Source organism: Rousettus aegyptiacus, unplaced genomic scaffold, assembly GCF_014176215.1.
Source record: "Rousettus aegyptiacus isolate mRouAeg1 unplaced genomic scaffold, mRouAeg1.p scaffold_m13_p_9, whole genome shotgun sequence".
Classification (NCBI taxonomy): Eukaryota; Metazoa; Chordata; class Mammalia; order Chiroptera; family Pteropodidae; genus Rousettus; species Rousettus aegyptiacus.
This window is the reverse complement of record NW_023416312.1, coordinates 66,834,031-66,855,395: the sequence shown is the minus strand read 5'-3', so window position 1 is coordinate 66,855,395 and position 21,365 is coordinate 66,834,031. Positions and strand designations below refer to the sequence as shown.

The 21,365-nt window shown below is 36.9% G+C and overlaps 1 protein-coding gene across 20 annotated transcripts in view; it reads right to left on the bottom strand.

Moving 5' to 3' along the window:
* Positions 1 to 21,365, bottom strand: part of PAK3 (p21 (RAC1) activated kinase 3) — a 281,213-nt gene that overhangs the window by 7,798 nt on the left and 252,050 nt on the right. For 19 of the 20 annotated variants that reach the window (XM_036226636.1, XM_036226629.1, XM_036226631.1 and 16 more), the window contains one exon: positions 2,223 to 2,360. In XM_036226636.1, the coding sequence (XP_036082529.1) occupies positions 2,223 to 2,360 (138 nt within the window). Of the gene's footprint in view, positions 1 to 1,762; positions 1,891 to 2,222; positions 2,361 to 21,365 lie in introns of all 20 variants that reach the window. The other variant, XR_004952810.1, reaches the window with a different exon arrangement.

Here is a 21,365-nt window from a genome sequence, read left to right as displayed (position 1 = left end):
GTTTAAAGCCCTTTATGGTCCTATATCCTGCAGCTTCCTTACTTGAACTCTTTACTTCAGCTACACTTTCTATTTTGTTTCCTTAAACTTTGCTTATGCATTTGGTTATACTATAGCTCTTCCATCAGAAATTCCTTCTTCCCTTTTCTTCAACCTATCTAAAACTGATCTATCTTTCAAGGCCCAGCAGAACTCCTTCCCGTTTGCAGACATTTTCTGATAACCATTTTCTGATCATCATAGCTTTATTGTTTGAATTGTCACTTGGCTTGAATGAGTTGCTAAACAAACTGGATTAGCTTTTTTTTTTTCATGTACTCAAGGAGATTGTGAACTTCTGGAGAGGAGGAATCATGCCTTTAAGTGGTTTGTATCACCCACTGCACTTAAGCCTTGCAAATAGGAGTTGTTCAATAGATATCAATTATGGACAGAGAATTAACTTAGGACATTCAAAAGGGTACACAAATACTCAAGACTTGTGTCTTTCCTTGGGTCTTCCAGTGGAGCAAATGCCATGCATCTCTCTCCTTTCTAGCCTAGAAAATGGGCTAAATAGGTTAAAGTCAGAGAATGTTTATAGACATAAGGTGATATATAGGTTATTGCTAAAAATTTAAAAAGTAAAGATGCAGCTATTCAATATAGTCTTCCATCAGTTATATGACTGGTTCGCATAAAACTACTATTGGGGAATTAACTTACTAGATAATTGATTCAATTATCTATGTAACTATATACTACATTAAGAGAATCTATATTTTCATTTATCCTCAGAATATGTATCAGGATGTGAGTGTGAGGCAGTAAAAGGGGTGAAAAGATGTGGAAGTGAAACATTCAAATGTTTGGGGTCTTCATCTAATTTGAGACCAGATTAATTAGAGGGTTAATAAAGGGCCACTCCAGATTTGAAATTTTAGGGTCTTATGATATCCTGTAAAATGCTCACGGGTAGCAGAAAAGAGAAGGTATAGCCTCCTTAATTGCTCCAAATCGGTTTATTCCAGGTGTGATTTGATTTGTAGTGAGATATTTTTTGCTGGGGTGTGGCTAGAGGGAGTTCAGACACAATGGGAACAGATTTATTTTGTGGCCTAAAACTGACTGAATCTGTGGTTAATAACCAAGTGTTGCACTTTTTGTTTAACTGGATTATGTGTTCAAAGTCACAGAGAGACCAAGCCGTCACTATTCTTGGATTTTACAGGGCTTGATATATGTCCCTGAGGAACAGTCCCCAGCAGTGAACCTCTATGTGTAATCTTGGGCATATGTTACTTTTTCAATATAAATATAGGCATACCTTGTTTTATTGTGCTTTGTTTTATCGAGCTTCATGGATGTCGCATTTTTTACAAATTGAAGGTAAAATCTTCCACCGAAAATAATTATGTTTCACTTTATTGCCATTGCTATACTTACTTTATTGCAGTGGTCTAGAACCAAACCCCCAATATCTCTGAGATATGCCTATACATCTTTTGCTCTAAATTCGTTTGTGTGTTTGTGTGGTGGAAAGCCAGACAAGCCAGGGCTCAAATCTCAGTTTTGCCACTCAGCAACTGTGTGAGCCTCAATTTCTACATTTGTACATGAGATAATAACATCTACCCTATAGAGTTGTTGTAAGAATTAAATGAGATGTGTATAAAGAATTTGGTACAGAATAGGTACTAATTATCATCATATATATATAATCCCTGAGAGCCATGAAAAGGACAAATGGTTACAGAGGCACTCACCACTGGATGGTACTCACCCAGGCAAGCAGGTGCCTGCCATTTGGCATCACAAGCAAAGGGGCTTTGATCAGTAAAGCATTAGAGTAGCAAATGCCATGGAAATAATTGCATAGTTATGTAGAGAATTACCTCCGGCCAAGAGCACCTGCATACAACATCCAGGGGCACAAGTAAAGTTTAGAAAACAGCAACACCAGAGGTTCACATTGTTTTCTTTTTTCCTTGCAAAATAAGACTCCAGGAAGAACAAAAGAGATTCATAGATTAAACTGCCAATTTCTCAGAAGAAAGGCAGCATGCCAATTAATCACGTATCAGATGCATGCCTATACTTATGTGCCTGTGGTCTAAAATCACATGGTTATAGCATAACTCTCATTATACATCTCTTGACAGAGCTCTCTTGCTGTCACACAATGAGATAGAAAAGCTCAATATAATGGCTCTCTTTTTGTAATTGTCTTATTTTATTTTCACCTGCAAAAGCTCCTTGGCAGATCCTCGCCTATCCACGTCCATCTCAAGACAGCAATTTAAAAAGTCACGGAATACAGCTGACAGTCTCTCAGGATTCTGGAGCTCTGGAGTTCCATTAGTAGCTATCAGATATAATGCCTATAGACAAAGATAGAAAAATCTAATCACTACATCCATATTAGGATTATGAGTTGGCACAGAAGGCACAAATCCAGTTTCTTCTGGTTTATACCCTGGGTCTTAAAAATTCGGTATTAGAGAATGACACTGACAAAAACTTCAAAGTTTCTATAACATTTAAAAATTATTACTCTTGGCAGCAACTCAGGTGACAGTGAGATGCCCCACCCCAAAAAACCTTGGAAATAAGGTTATAAGGTTTTTCTCTGAGGGTTAAGCCAGTAAAACTCCATATACTATAATGAATGTGTGATTACCCACCTAAGAAATGAAACCAAGTGTCGCCTGTAAATCTGTGACTCTAAAGATTTTGGGAATACATGTACACCCAATTCTCTTCAAGACTAAAAACGCATAACCTATGGAAGGCACTGTTGCAAAGGTGATTGTAATTTACTAAGTATTTATCTTGTTTAAAGAATATTTGTGAGCAGCCCCGGCATGAACAGAGTACATTATAGAATTGTAGAAGTACAAAGAACCAGAAGATGTCAGTGCCTGGATGAAAGGTACCCTGTGGGGTCCAAGGACTCAAGTCCTTTTGTATGGTGGCAGATATATCCCTGTATATTTTAATTAGATTTCCAATGAAGATCTACCTATAATAACAGAAAATATTAGAAACATTGACATTAGTAGTCTTGGAACCTGACAGTTTTGTATCCTACTGTAAAATAATAAGTTGCTATTATATCTCTGAAATCACTGATATGTAAGGCCACTGCTGAGAGAAATCTACTTACAGTATACTGATAAAATCAAGGGCCCTAGCCTTCAAGACTCAAGATCACAATTAATTCACAAAGCCCATCATTAAAGGCTCTTCACAGCCAAAAAGCTGGCATTCCTCATGCTTTCTCTAAGTAAACAATTCTAAAGCATTAAGTACGTACAGGTATTGTGTTACACATTAGAGATCCAAAGATGAATAAGGGAATGTACTGCTTTCAAAGATCACAATTTAGTGAGGGATAGAGACATAGAGAGCTATAATACAGTGAGACCTAATCGAGGAACATAGCCAGTGCTAAATACATATGAGGATAAAACAATTTATACCAGAGATCACCAGAGATAGCTTCACAGAGGAGGTTGGCATTTGAACAGGGTCTTGAAGGACAAGTAGGAGTTTTCCTGCATGTACTGCCACAAAGGTTATACCTTCCTATTTGACCAACCCTCTAACTTTAATGAAGACATGCTACCTCCTGAACTTGCTTGGCTTTGCAACAAATCATCATCCCTTTTCCCCTTTCCCCACCATGGCTCTTAATAGTATTATTAAAATATTTCTGTCAAAGTCCTTTCCCAGGCTAGTTTTCATCAGCTAGTGAGGGCATCTCTCCTTCTTTCCAGTAAACTCCATGGATGCACTTTAGAAAGTGTTAGGAAAGTTTAATCAGTGGCTGTCAACCTAAAGCATGCATTAGAATCACCTAGAGGTCACCACCAGAATCTCTGATTCAGTACATCTTGAGGGAGGTCCAAGAATTTGCATTCTGACAAGTGCCCTTTTGATGCTGAAGTTAACTGGTTCCAGGAGCACACTTTGAGAACTGGCTTAATATACCCAGGGAATTAAGCAATGGGCTAGGCTAAACTAGAGAGTCCTAGAATCCCCTGGGGAGACTTAAAAGATTCCCAGTTTCCACTTCTCAGCCAAGACCAATTAAGTAAAAATTTCTGGGGGTAGAACCCATGCATTGTTATTTCTTAAGCTCTCCAAGAGAATCCAATTTATAGCCAACATTTTTGCCCACTTAATAACTCAGAATCTCTCCATCATAAATACACCAAATATGACAGCCACAAAATCCCATAGAGGGGGATTCTCTTGCATAGTGATAAGTGAGAATTACAATGCTACATGTTTCTATAAGTGAGATGAACCTTTATGTTTTTATTTTCCCATCACATTTTTAAAAAAACCCACATGTAAATACACCCTCCTCCAAACACCTTCCTTTCTCTCACCTCTCTTTTCTAATTTTCAATTCCTTGGCAGATATTCAGACTTCCATGCCAAAATATAAGTCAGTGGCAAATATAGCCTTGACTAAAAGGAGATAATATGGAAAAGGAATGCATATACTGCTCTTAAGAAATCAATGATTGGGCTAAAATCAAATAGTGTACAATCTCAGCAGATAGGTTCGAATAATATTTTTAGATTTTCGGATAATTAGCATTTGAAGCATCTGTCCTCACAAATCATTTTAGTTTTCTTATTAAAAAAAATTGGTTGTTGCAAATTATATTTGCTGCCTCCTCCCAAAAACCTTTTATTTCAGCTGGCCACAATTCCTCCACACTCTTGGCCCTTCATTTTATTTTCCCTGCTCTGTAGCAAAGCCCAGTCCTAAACAAACATATCTCTTTTCTCTCTTTCTACTCTGCCTCAGTCTATTTGCATGTTATACAGTTTCATTTTCTAACTTTCCTTTCACTATTCTTAGCTCGATATACTCTACTCTATACAGTCTTGTTCCCCATAAGTACACATACATCTCTACCCAAGTCTTCTCGCCTTTCTTCAATCCATGCCTAATTACCTTAGAAAAACACATGTCCCTCTTTACATTCCATCTATGAATTTAAAAAATGACTTTGATCATAGTTGTAAAGACTGAATGGTGCTACTGATAGTGCAGCTAGGGAAAAGAAAGTCGTGTCATTTAAGAGAGAATCAGAAGTAATAAGGAGCCGGTGCTAACCTCTATAGCACTTCAAAGAGTGCAAATGTCCTTTTCTGTATTTCTACAAAAATAATGCTTGTGGTTTTTCTTGGGAGGTGGGACTGATGGTGCAGGGGGAGGTCTTGGCTGGAATCCTAACAGATGACTCCTGCCTGACTGAATATTGCTGATCTGTTTACACACCCTCGTCCTCAATCTAGGTATCAAATGCAAGGCTTCCTTTTACTCAATACTATAACAACTATTGTATGATGTTCTTAAAAAGTCTTCAAAAATATCATTTTAATAGTTTACCATGTGGATGTACTATAGTTAATATAGTTGGAATGACTAAAAAATGTATGTACTAAAAAAAATGGTGAAAGGAAACACACTAATATGTTAATAGTGGTTCTCTCTGAATGGTAGGATTATTGGTGACTTAATTTTTAAAACATCTTTTTTAATTTCCCAAAGTTTCTACAATAATTTGCTTAAATAATTTTTAAAATCCTCCAAAAACATTATTTAAAAAATAAATTTAGAGTGACATCAGAAACATAGCAGAGTGAGAGATGTCCTCAGAGCTCTCCCCTTGAAACAATAAGCTGAACATCTAAAACTCAGCAAAAAAAAAAAAACCACTCAAACTGCACACCAGCACATGTGAGCATGTGATGTGAGAATAAGAGCTACCACAGATCAGAACCCCTGGAAGTCAGGTGGTGGACTGGGAGAAATAAAGAAGCTGCCTCTTGCAGCTGGAGCTCCCTGTAGGAGGAAGGGGAGAGGAGAAGGTGTGGCAAGTTTCCTGAACAGCCCTGCCTGGAAGAGCTGTGAGCTCCACGCTGTTGGTGGTAGTGCCTAGTCACAGAGCAGAAAGCAGAAAAGTGGGGACCGGTATAGAAACAATAGTTGATTTTTACCAGCAAAGGTTGCAAAATATGAGGCTGAGCTGCAGCCCTCTTCGAAAAACCCAAAGGTCTCCTCCCACCATATCCTCCAATACTGAACACTGTGAAGCCCCAGGGGAATCTGAACTAACACCACTGATACTGTTGCTAACATTGACAGGGAATGAGACAGAGGGTAGCAAGCATGTTTAAACATCTATAAGAAAAAAAGTCATTATTAAGGTTTATATAAAGCAGGGATACAAGAAGCTTAGACACCACATACTGGAAACCAAAAGAAAAATGCCATTTTTGCAACAAATAAAGAGAGACCATCATATAATAAACCATTTTTCTGGGGAAAAAAAAGGCAGAATACACTTCTATTAACGTCCAGGTGGAGAAATGGTCCATTAAACACCATGAAAAACCAAGGCAACAAGGCATCTCAGAAAGAAAGAAAAAACTCTCCAGAAAATAAACTTATAGACATAGAAATATGTGGCTTAAGTGACAGAAAATCCAGGATGGTACTTCTGAAAAAAATCAATGAAATCTGAAACAAATCATATCGACAATTTCAGGAACTGATAAAACAACTAGATGAAGAGAATGAGTTTTTTAGCAAGAAGACTGAAACCCTCAAAAAGAACAGAATAGAACTTCTGGAAATAACGAATACACTGAAAGAGGGGAAATATGAAAAAAAAAAAAAACAAGCTTGAGAAATAGAGTCGACCAAGTGGAGGAAAGGATCAGTGATATCGAAGACAGAAATCTAGAAATACAACAGAAGGAAGAAGAGAGAAACCAAAGAATGAAAAATACTGAAAGAGAAATACAAGAACTAGCTGACGGCATCAGGAGAGGAAACGTATGAATAATGGGCATTCTTGAAGTGGAGGAAAAGGAGCAGGGATTAGAAAGCATTTTGAGACAAATAGTTGATGAGAATTTCCAAAATCTAAGGAATGAGCTGGAGCTTGGAATTCAAGAAGTCAACAGAACACTCAATTATCTCAACCCAAAAAGGCCTTTACGGACAACAAAGACAGAACTCTCAGGGAAAAGAAGATGGTAACCTATAAAAGAAAACCCATTAGATTATCGTCTAACTTCTCAGCACAATCCTTATAAGCCAGAAAGGAGTGGAATCAAGTACTCAAACTACTAAATGAAAGGAAGTACCAGCCAAGAATAATGTATCCAGCTAAGCTCTCCTTCAGATATGAGGGAGAAATAAAGACCTTTCCAGACATACAAAAATTGCGGGAATTCTCCACTACGAGGCCTGCATTGCAGGAAATACTGAAAGGGGTCAGCTCACCTAAAACAAAATGACAAGAAAAAATACATAATTAGGAGTAAGGTGACTAGCAGGCTGATAGAAGCAGAGGAGTGTAACCCTTACTAAGAACAGGGCATTATAAGCTTAAAAAATAAGAAGAGATTTGCTATAGCAAGATAGTAATGAACGTTCAGCTTACATAGGGACAAATTGAGACAACAATGACTGAAAAGGGGAGGATTCAAAGATCTAAATTCGCAAAAAGGAATGGAGATAAGGCACATGCAGAAGAAAAAGAACGACTGTGAATTTATATAACTACCCTTTACATATTCGTAATGGTAACCACACAGAGAAGATTCAGAACTGAAGTATATAACGTAAAACAAGAACCAGAGGGAAAACCTATAAAAGCTAAACAAATAAAGAAAACAGAATCACAAAGACAAGGAAGCAATGGAAACATCGAGCTACCAAAAAGCAAAAGATCAAATGGCGATAAGAAGACCTCATATTTCAGCAAGCACCCTAAATGTAAATGGACTGGACTCACCAATAAAAAGGCACAACATTGAAGAATGAATCAAAAAACAAAACCCATCCATGTACTGCCTCCAGGAGATACATCTCAATTCCAAAGGCTAATATAGACTCACACTGAAAGAGTGGAAAATAATATGTCAAGCAAATGGCATTCAGAGAAAAACAATTACTAACAGAAATAAAGGGAGAAACAGGGCTAAACACTATCACTGTTGGATATGGACAGATCATCCAAACAGAAAATCAACAAGCAAATAATGTCCTTAAATGACATATTAGACCAACTGGACATAATTGACATTTACAGAGCTTTTTATCCCAAATCAGCTGCTTATACATTCTTCTTGAGTGCACATGGAGCATTCTTGAGGACTGACCACATTCAGAGACACAGAGATAGCTTCAACAAATATAAGAGGGTTGAAATCATACTAACCATGTTCTCTGATCATAATGCTTCGAAGCTGGAGATCGACTGTTAAAAGGAAGCATGAAGAATCACAAATACATGTAGATTAAACAACATACTACCGAAGAATATTTGGGTCAGAGAAGAAATAAAAAGAGAGATCACGAGATACATAGAAATGAATGATAATGATGGTACAACATATCAACACTTTTGGGACATGGCAAAAGCCCTCATAATACAGGTCTATCTCCAAAAATAAGAATGAGCCCTAGTAAACAACCTTACACTTCATCTTTAAAAACTAGAAAAGAATAAATGAAGCCTAAAGTCAGCAGAAGGAACAAAATAAAAAGTTAGAGCAGAAATAAACAAAATTGAAAACAAAGCAACAAAAAAATAAATACAACAAAGCGCTGATTTTTCTGAGAAGGTTAATAAAATTGACAAACCGTTGGCTAGATTCACTAAAGTAAAAAGAGAAAGGACACAAATAAACAAAATTAGGGATGAAAGGGGAGATTATTATGGTCTCTGCAGAAATACAAAGGATCATACAATAATACTGTGAAAAATTATATAACACCAACTTAATATGCTAAAAGAAATAGACCAGTACTTAGGTACAACCTTCCGGGACTGAGTCAAGAAGAACGAGAAAATCTAAATAGACCGAATAGAAGTATGGAAATTGAAACAATCATCAAAAACCTACCATATAGTCAGTCCAGGACCAGATGGCTTCACCAAACATCAAAGAAGATTTAATATGTATTCTCCTCAAACTCTTCCAAAACATAGAGGAGAAGGCAATACTTCCCAACTCATTTTATGAGGCCAATATTACCCTTATACCAAAAGTTGGTTAAGATAAAACAAAACAAAACAAAAAACTATAGACCAATGTCCCTCATGAACACAGATGCAAAAATCCTTAATAAGACACTAGAGAATCGAATACAGCAACATATTTAAAAGATTATATACCATGATCAAGTGAGCTTCAACCCAAGGGTACAGGGATGATTCAACATATGCTAATGGATTAATGTGATACACCACATAAAAAAATCAAAGAATAAGAATCATATGATCATATCAATAGATGCAGAAAAAGCCTTCGACAACATACAACATCCATTTATGGTCAAAACACAGAACAAAATCAGTATGGAAGGAAAGTACCTTAACATAATAAAGGCCATATATGACAGACCTTCAGCCAACATTATACTGAATGATGAAAAACTAAAAACTTGCCCTCTAAGAACAGGAACAAGGCAAGGCTGTCCACTATCACCACTGTTATTCAGTATAACATGGGAGGTCCTAGCAAGTGCAATTGGGAAAAGAAAGATGTAAAAGGCATCCAAATAGGAAATGAAGAAGTCAAACTGTCACTATTTGCAGATGACAAGATTCTCTATATAGAAAACACTAATGACTCCAAAAGAACACTATTAGAAAGAATAAACAAATACAGTAAATTTTATGCATACAAAATCAATGTTCAAAATCCATAGCATTCCATGATGAAAACTATAATATCTTATCAAAAGATATCAAAATTATAATATCTTATCAAAAGATATCGAAAAAGATACAAAGTAATGGAAAGAAATCCGCGTTCTTGGATTGGAAAAATCAACATTGTTGAAATGACCTTATTACCTAAAGCATTATAGGAATTTAATGTAATCCTCATCAAAATCCCATCAGCTCTTTTTAAAGAAAAAGAACAAAAAATCATCAGATTCTTATGGAAACACAAAACACCCCAAATTGCCAAAGCCAACCTGAGAAAAATGAGACTGAAGCATCATTCTGCCCAACTCAAATTATACTATAAAGCGACAATAGTCAAAATGGCGTGGTATTGGCAGCAAAACAGACACATGGACCAGTGGAACAGAATTGAGAGTCCAGAAGTAAACGCATATTTATACGGGCAAATAATTTTTGACAAACAAAGCCAAAAACAGACAGTGGAAAAAGGAAAGCCTCTTCAATAAATGGTGCTGGGAAAATTGGAAATCCACTTGCAAAAGAATGAAACTAGAGTGTTGTCTATCACCACACACCAAAATTAACTTATAATGGATTAAAGACCTTTACTATAAGACCTAAAACTATAAAATATATGGAAGAAGACATAGGAACGAAACTGAAGGACCTTGGACTTAAAAAGAATTTTATGAATTTGACCTCAAAGGCAAGGGAAGTTAAAGTAAAAATAAATTAAGGGGCTACATCAAGCTAAAAAAGCTTCTGTAGAGCAAAAGAAACCATCAACAAGGTAAAGAGACAACCATCCAAATGGGAAAATATATTTGCAAGCAACGCCTCTGATAAGGGTCTAATTTCCAAAATATACAAAGAACTCATACAACTTAGTAAGAACAAAAAGCAAACGATCCAATCAAAGAATAAGCAGAGGACCCGAACAGACACTTCTCCCTAGAGGACATACAAATGGCCCACAAATATATGAAAAGGTGCTCAACATCGCTAGCTATTAGGAAAATGCAAATGAAAACCATAATGAGATACCACCTCACACCTGTTCGAATAGCTATATTCAACAGAATTAGTAATAACAAATGTTGCAGAGGATGTGCAGAAAAAGGAAACTTCATACATTGTTGGTCAGATTGCAAATTGGTACAGCCACTATGGAAAACAGTATGGAGGTTCCTCAAAAAACTAAGAATTTATCTACCATATATAATCCATCAATCCCTCTACTGGTTATTTACTCCAAAGACTTGAAAACCTATATCCGAAAAGATATTTTCACACCGATGTTCATAGCAGCATTATTCACAGTGGCCAGGACATGGAAGCAACCAAATTGTCCTACGATAAATGATTGGATAAAGAAGTTGTGGTACATATATACAATGGAATATTACTGAGCCATAAGAAGAGATGAAATACTGCCATTTTCAACAACATGGTTGGACCTTGAGATAATCATGCTAAGCGAAATAAGCCAGACAGAAAAAGTTGAAAATCACATGATATCACTTATATGTGGGATATAATCCTAAAAGCAACAAATGAACAGGACAAACAAATAGAGACTCATGGACATGGAGAATAGACTAGTGGTTACCAGAGTGTATGGGGGATGGGGGAGGGGGGAGGTAGATGGGGTAAAGCGAGTACAATATGTGGTGACAGAAAGAAACCTAAATATGGGTGGTGAATACACTATATATATATATATATATATATATATATATATATATATATATATGACTTACTGTTAAAGTGTACAGCTGAATCTTAAGGGAATTTGTTAACCAATGTTGCCATTAAAAATAAATAAAGTAAAAATTAAATTTAAGAGCCTGTGCTGTCCAATTTATACAACAATCCTTATCTATTTCTCTTTGTCTTCCTAGGTTTAAACTTTCTTTTCATCAAGTAATACTTCATGAAAATACTACCCCTTGAGGAAACAAAAACTCAGATGATTTCTTTTTCAACTATTATTTTCATTTTAATTGCAACATTATTATTTCCAACTAATTTCTGTTGCAAAAATCCACACTTTAAGTTTATATTATGGGCTAAACTAGATTTCGTGGACTGACCTGAGGACCTACTCACTATACATAATGTCACTTCTTTGGGAAAATGCACTCTGTGTTTCAAATATTAACTTAAAAATGAACTTTTAGAACACACCTTTTGAGTCAGCTGGGTACTATCTTTATAATGTAAAATTGCTCCCCAAGGCCTTGCTAATGAGAGAAAAATACAATTTTAGCTAATAGAACAATCACAGCAAAAAGGATTTTACTAGCAAAGTTAAATCTTAGATGAATAAATATTAAAGAAAATATATCTAGGCATGAGTGATCACATTTTGGTTTTATTTGAATTAGTGAAAACTCAAAGTGAGCTGGCTATTAGAAATTAGATTAGAGATTTCCTTTATAGTTGGTTGCTTCTTAAGAAACCCAAGAATCATCCTTGAGTTCTTCTCCCTCATCCAGCTACCTTCCCTTCCCTCAATCCTTATTATAATCTATCAACTGGCTTCTATTAATGCAACTTCTAGAAATCACACTCATCCACTTCTCTGTACTGCTATTATCTGCTTAAATTTGAGCTTCTCTCAGACTGTTACAATAGCCTCCTAATTGGTTTTCTTGACTCAAGCCTTTTTATTCTTCAGTCTTTTATTCTTCAGTCCATCCTCCTTAACAATTTATCCCATCAGAGATCTCATCATGCTATCCATTTTTCTGTTTAAAAAAATTGCTCCAATGATATGGTTTTCAATCTGGATTTCCCAAAATTCCCCTTGAGTGCAGCTAAGAGGGATAAGAGGTAGGAGAGGGAGAAAGGTGTAGAGATTTTAGGACTCTGCGACCATGCATATCTCTTTCTATCAGAGAAATATTTTTTCCTCTATTTATTTATGATTCCAAGCAAAGTTTCATTTCAACTAAGGAGTCACTGTAATCATTTGAAAAACACTAGTCCACAGGACATTGTAAAATTCCTTAGTATGCCATATAAGTTCCTCCATGACTTGGCACCTGCCCACCTTTCCAGTCCTTATCTGTTTTTTTCTCACCCTGGAGCCCTTCTTCCCCCACCCCCTCACACATGCACATATTTGCTAGAGCTCACATACTATTTACATCAATTTGTTCATCATTCCCACAATAAGAAACCCTTTTTCATATCTGCCTAAAATGATATTCCTATTTCCCTTAAGTGCCTGGTGAACTTCTACTTGTCCTGTAAGATGTATTTCAAATGGCACTTTCTTTTTACAGCCTTCTCCTTCTCTCCCAGAAACATATGTTGATTAACTACTTTGGTTTTCTGGGGACCGTCATAAGTCTTAGGTCCTGTGTCCCTCAATACCAGTCAAACTGGGATAGTTGGTCACCCTGCAGAAAGAGTTAGCCATTTCCTCCTTTCAGTTACTACAGCTCTTTGTCCATACACCTATTTTCATGCTGTATGGTGAATACTGTTACTCTTTAAAGGTCTCCTGTCCTGTACTCTGAAGGTGGGAACCGTGTCTTGATGATCTTTAGTTTTTATGGCAATTCACTCAAAATAGGTGTTCGATAAATGTTTTGTTGATGAATGAAATGAGAGCCAAAATGTATAAATAAATTTAACTGAGCTAGGAATATAACAGACTGTGATATACACAGTATTAAAACTCAGAGCCTAAAGTAAACTATTAAACATATAATAAAATAAAGAATGACAAAAGCACCTTTTCTGAGTTGAACAGACCTGACATATGTTAACTTCTGACTATCCACTCCTCAGTGTGGGAAAAGAAAGAGAGCTCTGTAAGCAGTGTATATAAGCAGATGCCATTAAAAGGAAGGGAGACTGAAAAAGAAGGATGATTACAACATGGTAATCTGTGTTGGGCACACCCACAGAGGAAGGGGAAGAACAAGTGCTCTCTGGAACTTGAAACATAGTTCATAACCTTAGTCTTCTCTGACTTTGAACAGAGAAGGTGCTCTTGTTTAATCTTCTACATCATTGAACAAGGTCTGCTTAATTCTTAAGGTGAGACAGTATAGGTCTTTGACCTACTGACCTTATTTATAATGTCAGAAAGACAACCTGTGGCCAAAATATGGTACCCTTCTTCATTGTGATATACCTAGAATTTTGTGATGTTCTGGAATTTTTAATAAATCAAATCCGTTGGCAATAACACACAAACATCACAATTTACAGTGACCTCAATGAGAAACTAAATTTATCTAAGTACTCTGAGAAAACGACTTTACCCAGTTAAGGAGATAATTTAAATTACATTATTGACAATTTCTTCAGTTAAAAAAGATTAAAGCAGTCATCTTAGAAATTACCACTTTCCTCAAAACAATGCATATGTAACTAATAAATTTTTGTTAAGGTAGTTTTGAAATAGGACTAAGCATTTAATTAAAAAGCTTCAGTTTGTGACTTCAGTTCATTATAACAGTTTATAAAGTTTAGGTTAAGATGTTAAAAAAAACAGGGGACTTAAATGGAAGTGTGTTAGTAATCATGAGAGTCTCCAGCACTGATATAAAGACTCATTTAACAAAGAGGATAGAGTATGGTTTGAACATTTCCTTCTAAGTTGAATATTTGGGACTTGAAACACATTTTTCTGTGGATATCCTGTTATAAATGGTGAATAGGCTTCCAGCCTGCCTCATAAAAATGTGTTTAACATACAATGTAGTTTAACTATGAGCCCCAGAGGGCTATTCATCTATATCTCAATATCTTTAAAAAAACACTATGTCCATGGGAATTGTTAATAGCTAACATTTATTGAATGATTACTTTCAGCTCAATTAATCCTTACTGTGACCCCCTGAGGTAAACTCAATTATGATTCCCAATTGACAGATAAATAAACCAAGGCCCAATATCATACAACTAGCAATGAGGGAGTCAATATTTGAATGCAAGGAGTGTGAGTCCAAAAGCTCTGCTCCTGACTATTGCAAAATACCACCTTCCACTGTTCCCAGTCTCTGAGGTAGGAATTCTACTAGAGGGAGACAAGGGCTGTTCAAGAAATGAGGTACATTGAGCATGAGCAACTCTGCCTCCGCCTCTACAGAGGAAATAGGCCTTTTTGAGGTTAATCATTTTTTACTTGCTTAGAAATAGGGAACAAAGGCCAGGGAATTCACATTGTATTCATCAGTGTCCCTATATGTGTTGGGAGTTTATAAGCAGCTTGTACTCTGGTTGTTGCTTACAACCTACTGTTGTCCTGGTTCCTTCATCACTTTAGAATTTTCAACTACCTTTTACTGTTTGATGAGAGAGATTTGGCAATGAGTGACTTGATGCATTATGACATAGTTTACTCATGACCTGGGATTTCAGAGGTTAAAGGCCACTGTGTGTTGGTGCTTCTGAAGTGTTTTTGGATTTCATAAAAGGCCCTGACATTTCTTTATTTCTAGGAAGAGGGTAAGTGGGGCCAAATCTCCGAAAAGGAAATTACTATATATAACTAATGTTGTATTCCATACTTTGACTTATTGAACCCAACAGTCCAACGTGACAACTGAGTAAGCAATGTGGTTTAATTTAGCTCCCTACTTGTCCCGTATAGTAGTTTTCATCTGTCACCAAATGATGGGGGGGGGCTTTGTTGTTTAATCTCCCCCCTTATAGGTTGATGGTAAAAGGTAATTAGGTACCTCTGACTGATTAGGTGTTGGACTAGCTTTAGAGTGCTCTTTTCAAGAATAAAAGGACTGGCTACTGCCACAAAATAAATTTCAGATGACTCTGACAATGCATGTATTCATTCTACTCTCTCTGGATTAACAGTGCTTGTCAAGAAACATAGAACAGGCTATGCATTCAGAAAGCAACCCTTGGCAGTCCAAGCAGAACCCAAGATTTAGATTTACAAGGGATTTGGAAGTGAGGGTGCAGGCAAGTATAGAGATAGAAAGGGAAGGAAAGTGAAATGGAGCAGGAGGAGAAGCTGTAAGAACCAGAGGGAGAACATAGGGGAAAGAGAGAGGCCAAAGGACAATGAGAAGAGAAGGTGGCTGGTAGAATAAAACAGAAAAAAAATGAAGATAAAGGCTAAAAAATCATGGAGGTCAAAGGGACCTGATCCTAGGTCCCATTCTTCTACTGCCCCATCTCTGGTCCTTTTCACATAAAATGCCTCAAAATATTGTCTATATTTGGTATATTGACTTCCTCACCTCCCATTTTCTCATCAACCCACATTTGATTTTGATTTCTAAGGTACCATTAAACATTATATATTTGTTCATATCTCATTTTGGAATATTAGAGAAGAAAGGGACTAAATCCTTGACTCCTTTGGGCTTTTCCAAATAACTATATTAAGATCAAAACAGTCAGACTGAGAGAGATGATTTGTGAAACATGTATTTTCAGTTTCATAACATGGTTTCAAATTCTATTTTATAAGTAGTTCATCAGCTGAAGATCCCTTTACACCATAACATAGAATTCTTCCCATCACACCACAGAGTGTAGACCACAGGCCGCTGCAGCAGTTTTATCTCTGCAGTGCTCTTCTCTGGATTCATGTCAGAGTGGGGTTGTCCAGTCCCACAGGCAGCATGTTTCACATCATGATCAAGTGTCTTTGCTTGGTAGGAAAAGGGTAATCTTTCCCTTTCTATGAGATATACTGTGAGAAACAGATTTAGTCAGGAGGTGATGAGAGATGTCTCTGAGATGCTTTCTGAAGATCACTCTTCTAGAAGCACTCCTAAAAGCAACGCACACTCAAAACCATGGCCCTTCCAGCAGTCATGGAAGGCTGCAGGTTGTCTATAGCCTAAGAACACAGAATCAGAGTAAGATCTATGAGATTCCTTTTTTATTTAAGTGAATCTCATGCGGAAACTCAATACAGAGAACAAATTAAAGAGGAACTGTTCTGGTGGAATCAAGAGCCATGTGACCCATCCCTTGAGACCTTTAAGCACAAGGAATGCCATGGAATTCTGGGGTTGATTGGCAACCGATAATCTCATCAAATTCCACTTGTTTGAAGTCATAAGGAAATGGAGACCCATTGAGAAGTAATCTATAAAAGGTCATGGAGCTACTGACTTATAGACCTAGGAAGAGATTTCATTCTTCAACTCACAATATGTATAGTTGGTAGCAACACTATACAGTTCCTTGTCTGGCCCCCTCACATTCATTTATTGATGAAAAATGCTGATAAATTTTTCTACTTGATTACTGGCTCAATTCTTTATAAAAAAAGAAAGAAAAAGTGGAAGGAGGATGAAGAGAGGAGGAGGGAGGGAGGGAAGAGGGAGTGGAGGGAGGGAAAGGGGAGAGAGAGAGAGAGAGAGAGGAGAAGAGATAGATGATCGCGAGAGATTCTAGCAGGAGGATCCGGAGTGATTACTGCGTCAAGGACGTGCCTCCGGAAGGCACCCTCCAACTCCTCCCTCCCTCAATAACGAAAGACCCGCCAGCAAGAAAAGAAAGAAAGAAGAAACCGAAGGAGAGAAAGAAAAAGAGAAGCTGCAACATAAAGGTTAGCCTGGTTTTGGAGCTAATGTTAGAACACTGGCTCTCTTGGCTACAGAGATAATACTGCCTTAATCAAGTTAACTTTCTCTGCTGAGAGGCTTATGTAAGACATCTCAGAGTATCCTTTTATCATAAAGCAAAGGGTCTTCTAAAATGTCACAGCCAGGTTGGAAAAGTATATTTCAAAATGATGACAAAGGTCAGAAATGATCTTATTTATCACCAAAACCCTGATTTTCTTGGTAAGCTCATTTTTCATTGGCAAAAACAGACTTAAAAGGCCATAGAAGAAGATACGTAAGTGGGCATTTCAGTTGGCAAATGCCTATCATCACATCACACTCCATAATTTGCCTATTTAGAATGAACTTTGATTTTGAGGACTGAACTGCTTAGTTATAAGTCTGGTACCTATGAGGGCTCTAAAGGGTTGCTTACATTTCCTAGGTGTTTAGTGATTTGTGACACCACAGACCCAAGCACATATGGGTCGGACCCATATCCTATGCAGTAGAAGGCAATAGTAAACCACTGCATTTTTCTTTCTCAATCTTTATCTTTCTTGTCTATCTTACTTTGAAAACCCTGTGGTGGTACTGTTTACTCATTCATAGGGTCACCAGAAGTTGGAACACAGCATGTAACAACCTATTAAGACAATAGGCATTTGTACCTTTGGCTTATTCCCAAGCTATACTTTAAGGACACAGAAGAATGATTAGATAAATAGTAGGATAAGGGAATATCGGTCTTGGCCAATAGTAGGTCTCCAGGCAAATTTTCAATCTTTCTTTCTCCCTCTTCACCTGTCCAGAATCTCTTAGATTTTAGTTTGTTGTAGAATCGGTTTCTCCTTTGGGTGTCTTCTGGGTCATAACTCACCAGTCTGAGCTGTCTACTTCTGAATTACAATCTAAATGAGACTTTTTTATGGCTAGGTCCCATTTTTCTATGCTAAATCCCTGACAACCAATGATTCTTAAGAACTATCTATCTTTTGACAGGGAATATTTTTTTTTATTAAAAAGAAACCCTTTTACTATTCTGTAATTATTTTAGTTGCAGTTATCCCAACTTGCCCCTACTTTTAAGCATAGGTTTGCCCTCAAAGGAGGAGTGTCAACAAACCATCAATAAATCTTACTGTTCCATAGTGGCTTACAGAAAAAGAAGGGAATGCTCCCTGCTCTTCCTGAAATACATTCAAAATAATATTGACTGAGTGGCAAAGTATGCTTGCTTCTCTGGAACTCAGGAAGTTTATGTCTGACTTTAATTCCAAATGAGCACGGGCCATCAAACCCAGACATTCCAATCCACAACACAGGTTCCAGTGGCTGGAGGGAGCTAGAAGCACTTTGACCCTTAGTGCTGCTTTTTTAGTTGCTAGAGATTCTTTTCTTCTTCTTTACTAGCTTTTCTAGACAAACAAGCTAACCAGTGATTTAACAGTGGGGCAAGGAGAAGTAGCAAGTCTCCTAGTGTAGACAACAGATCTTAATTTATATTTCTGTCCTCCCTCCTTCTCCCTGGCCATGCAGGTAATACACTCCTAATCATGAGTAGTCAGACTGATGGTTTTATTATCACCAATATGTGCTGTATACTCAACAGCTAGCACATTTTAATGATGAACTCCATTTTCAGGAGAAGGAAAATTGAAAAAGAAAATGGCATACCTTGAAGGTATATGCTGAACTAATGTCATTTGTTTTTGATAGTGTTAATGGAGTGGTAAATCAGAGAATGTCATAAAGTGCATCGGGATTTCAACAGGCTTTGACAGAGTTACTCATGACACTTATTTAGATGAAATGAAGAAATGTGGACAGAATGATAGTGTGAATAACCAGTTAAACAACCATGCTCAAAAAAGGTTGATGAAGAATTATTTTTCTATCTAGCCAGGGTTCTATAAAGGGCTTGCCACAGAGCTTTGCGTTTGGTCTACTCCTTGGTGCGGAAATCTGAAGTCAATATTCTTAAAGCTTCATAGATGATTCTAAAGCACAGTCAAGGAGGAGAACAACAGGTATAGGATCACTGGTTCACATATTATACTACATATTATACAGATACCAGTAACTGTCTTTCAAAGATCCAATGTTCGATACGGTTTCACAGATGTTTAAACCAAGGATAGAAAGAAAACACTTAAAGTTCATTCCAACTAGGATAAAGGCTCGGAAAATTACACATAAAAAAGGGCTTCACTCACAGGGTCCAGTGGAGCCCTCAACTGGATGTCAGTGAACCATTTCACAAATATCAAATTTCATCAAAACTCACTGACAAGAACAGCCCCATTATGTGGGGATACAAAATCAACAAAGAGGTGCTCTTTTGGTGCTGAGAAAAAAACAGAACAAAGATTTGTTTTATGGAAATGACTGTGCCTTCTTATTTAGAATCAGATCATTATAATCATAGGTTTTTAATTATATCTTCAATTAACAAAAAAAATCAGGTCAGTGAGCAGAACACCAACATTTGATTTACATATCCAGAGTTAAAGTTCTATTTTAACCCCAGTCACTTTGGCAAACAGAAAGAACAAGACATGATATTACTGGAAACGGCACTAAAAATGTCCATGGATCACAGAATAACATGTTCAAGGTCAATTATGTTGAGTGTAAAGACTTCAGGCAGTGGAGGAAGGAAGAAGAAGCTTGTCTCCTCTCTGTCTCTGAAAGAGTACCAACCTCATAACATCAGTACAGTTAATAACTCTCTGACCTTTAAAGGGCATTTTTTAAATGAGGAAATTAGGCCAATTAGTCCAGAGCAATTTACATTTAAAAAAATCTCAACCACTTTATAACCGAGGGTGGGGGGAGTAGCTAATTCCTGTGTCAATTATATGTTAGGCAATATTCGTAGTGTGTGCTCAGTTGAAACTGACACAACAAAGACACACACACACAGCGAAAGAAAAACAACTTTCAAATGTATAGCCCCAGATTCCCCTTTAATCTATTCTGTTCAGTGTTATCTGTTCCTGATAATTTAACTGAATTGTGCAGAAGCCTCCACTCTTTAAGGGAATGGGAGTGTAACTAGCGTAGAGGAGAAGTTCTTGGGGAAGTGGGGAGAATCCTATCTTCCTTCCTGGATGGGTAAAAAGCACTTTAGATGCTTTCTCCCTTTTTTCTTTCTTATATTTTTGTTCATATACAAATGTTTCTCTCTCTATATATATTTTCTACTATGAGCTAGACACTGTGCTAGGTGATTTGCATGCATTATTTCATTTGGTTCTCACATTAATTCTGCAAGATAGATATTATCTTCATGTTAGATCAAGCAGGTTTATAAAGGTTTTAAGTGACTTGCTGAAGGTCACAGAGCTTATAGGTTGTGGAGCTAGGATATACTCAGATGTGCCTGACTACATGGGTCAAATTTTTTTTCCACATCAATGTGCTACCTTCTACTCTACAACTCTGTCTTCCTTCCTCTTATTTGCTTTTTACCTCTTTAAATCCTAAAGTGATGGATGGGTAATAGTATAGGAAGAATTTTAAAGAAAGAAGAATCAACCTAGTTCTCCTTATAGCTCTCCTGAAATTGTGTAATTTTCTATTTCCCCACACATGGCCTGCCACCAGCATCCAAGAAAGCATAGGCTTCCTATGGGCTCATTTATATTTTTCTTTCTAATCTCTCCATGGTTTCAGTGACTACATTTTTTAAAATCCCAAATAAGGACACATAGCCTGAGACACTGTGTTTTCTTTAAGAGAACATGAGGGCAATACATTTAAAATCAAAACTGAAAAAGTACTCATGGTGCTTAACAGAGAGATAGAGGGCTGGCTCAATATGGATATGTTGATTGATTAACTAGAGGTTGATCACACATGGAGAGCAATGAGCAAAGTTAGAGTAAATACTTATCAGTGGAATTCAACAGGGTGATCTTTTTGACAGATCTTTTTGTTATAGCCTTGATGTAGGCTTCCTGAACCTGATGTTTTCTTAATCTACAAGTACGTGCTTAGATATGAAGTTGTCGATTCTAAGAGACAAATTGTTAATTATGAGTGCTAATCCCAGGCTAGAAGATGCCTACAAAGATTAAAACTTGTTTTCTTTTTTCTA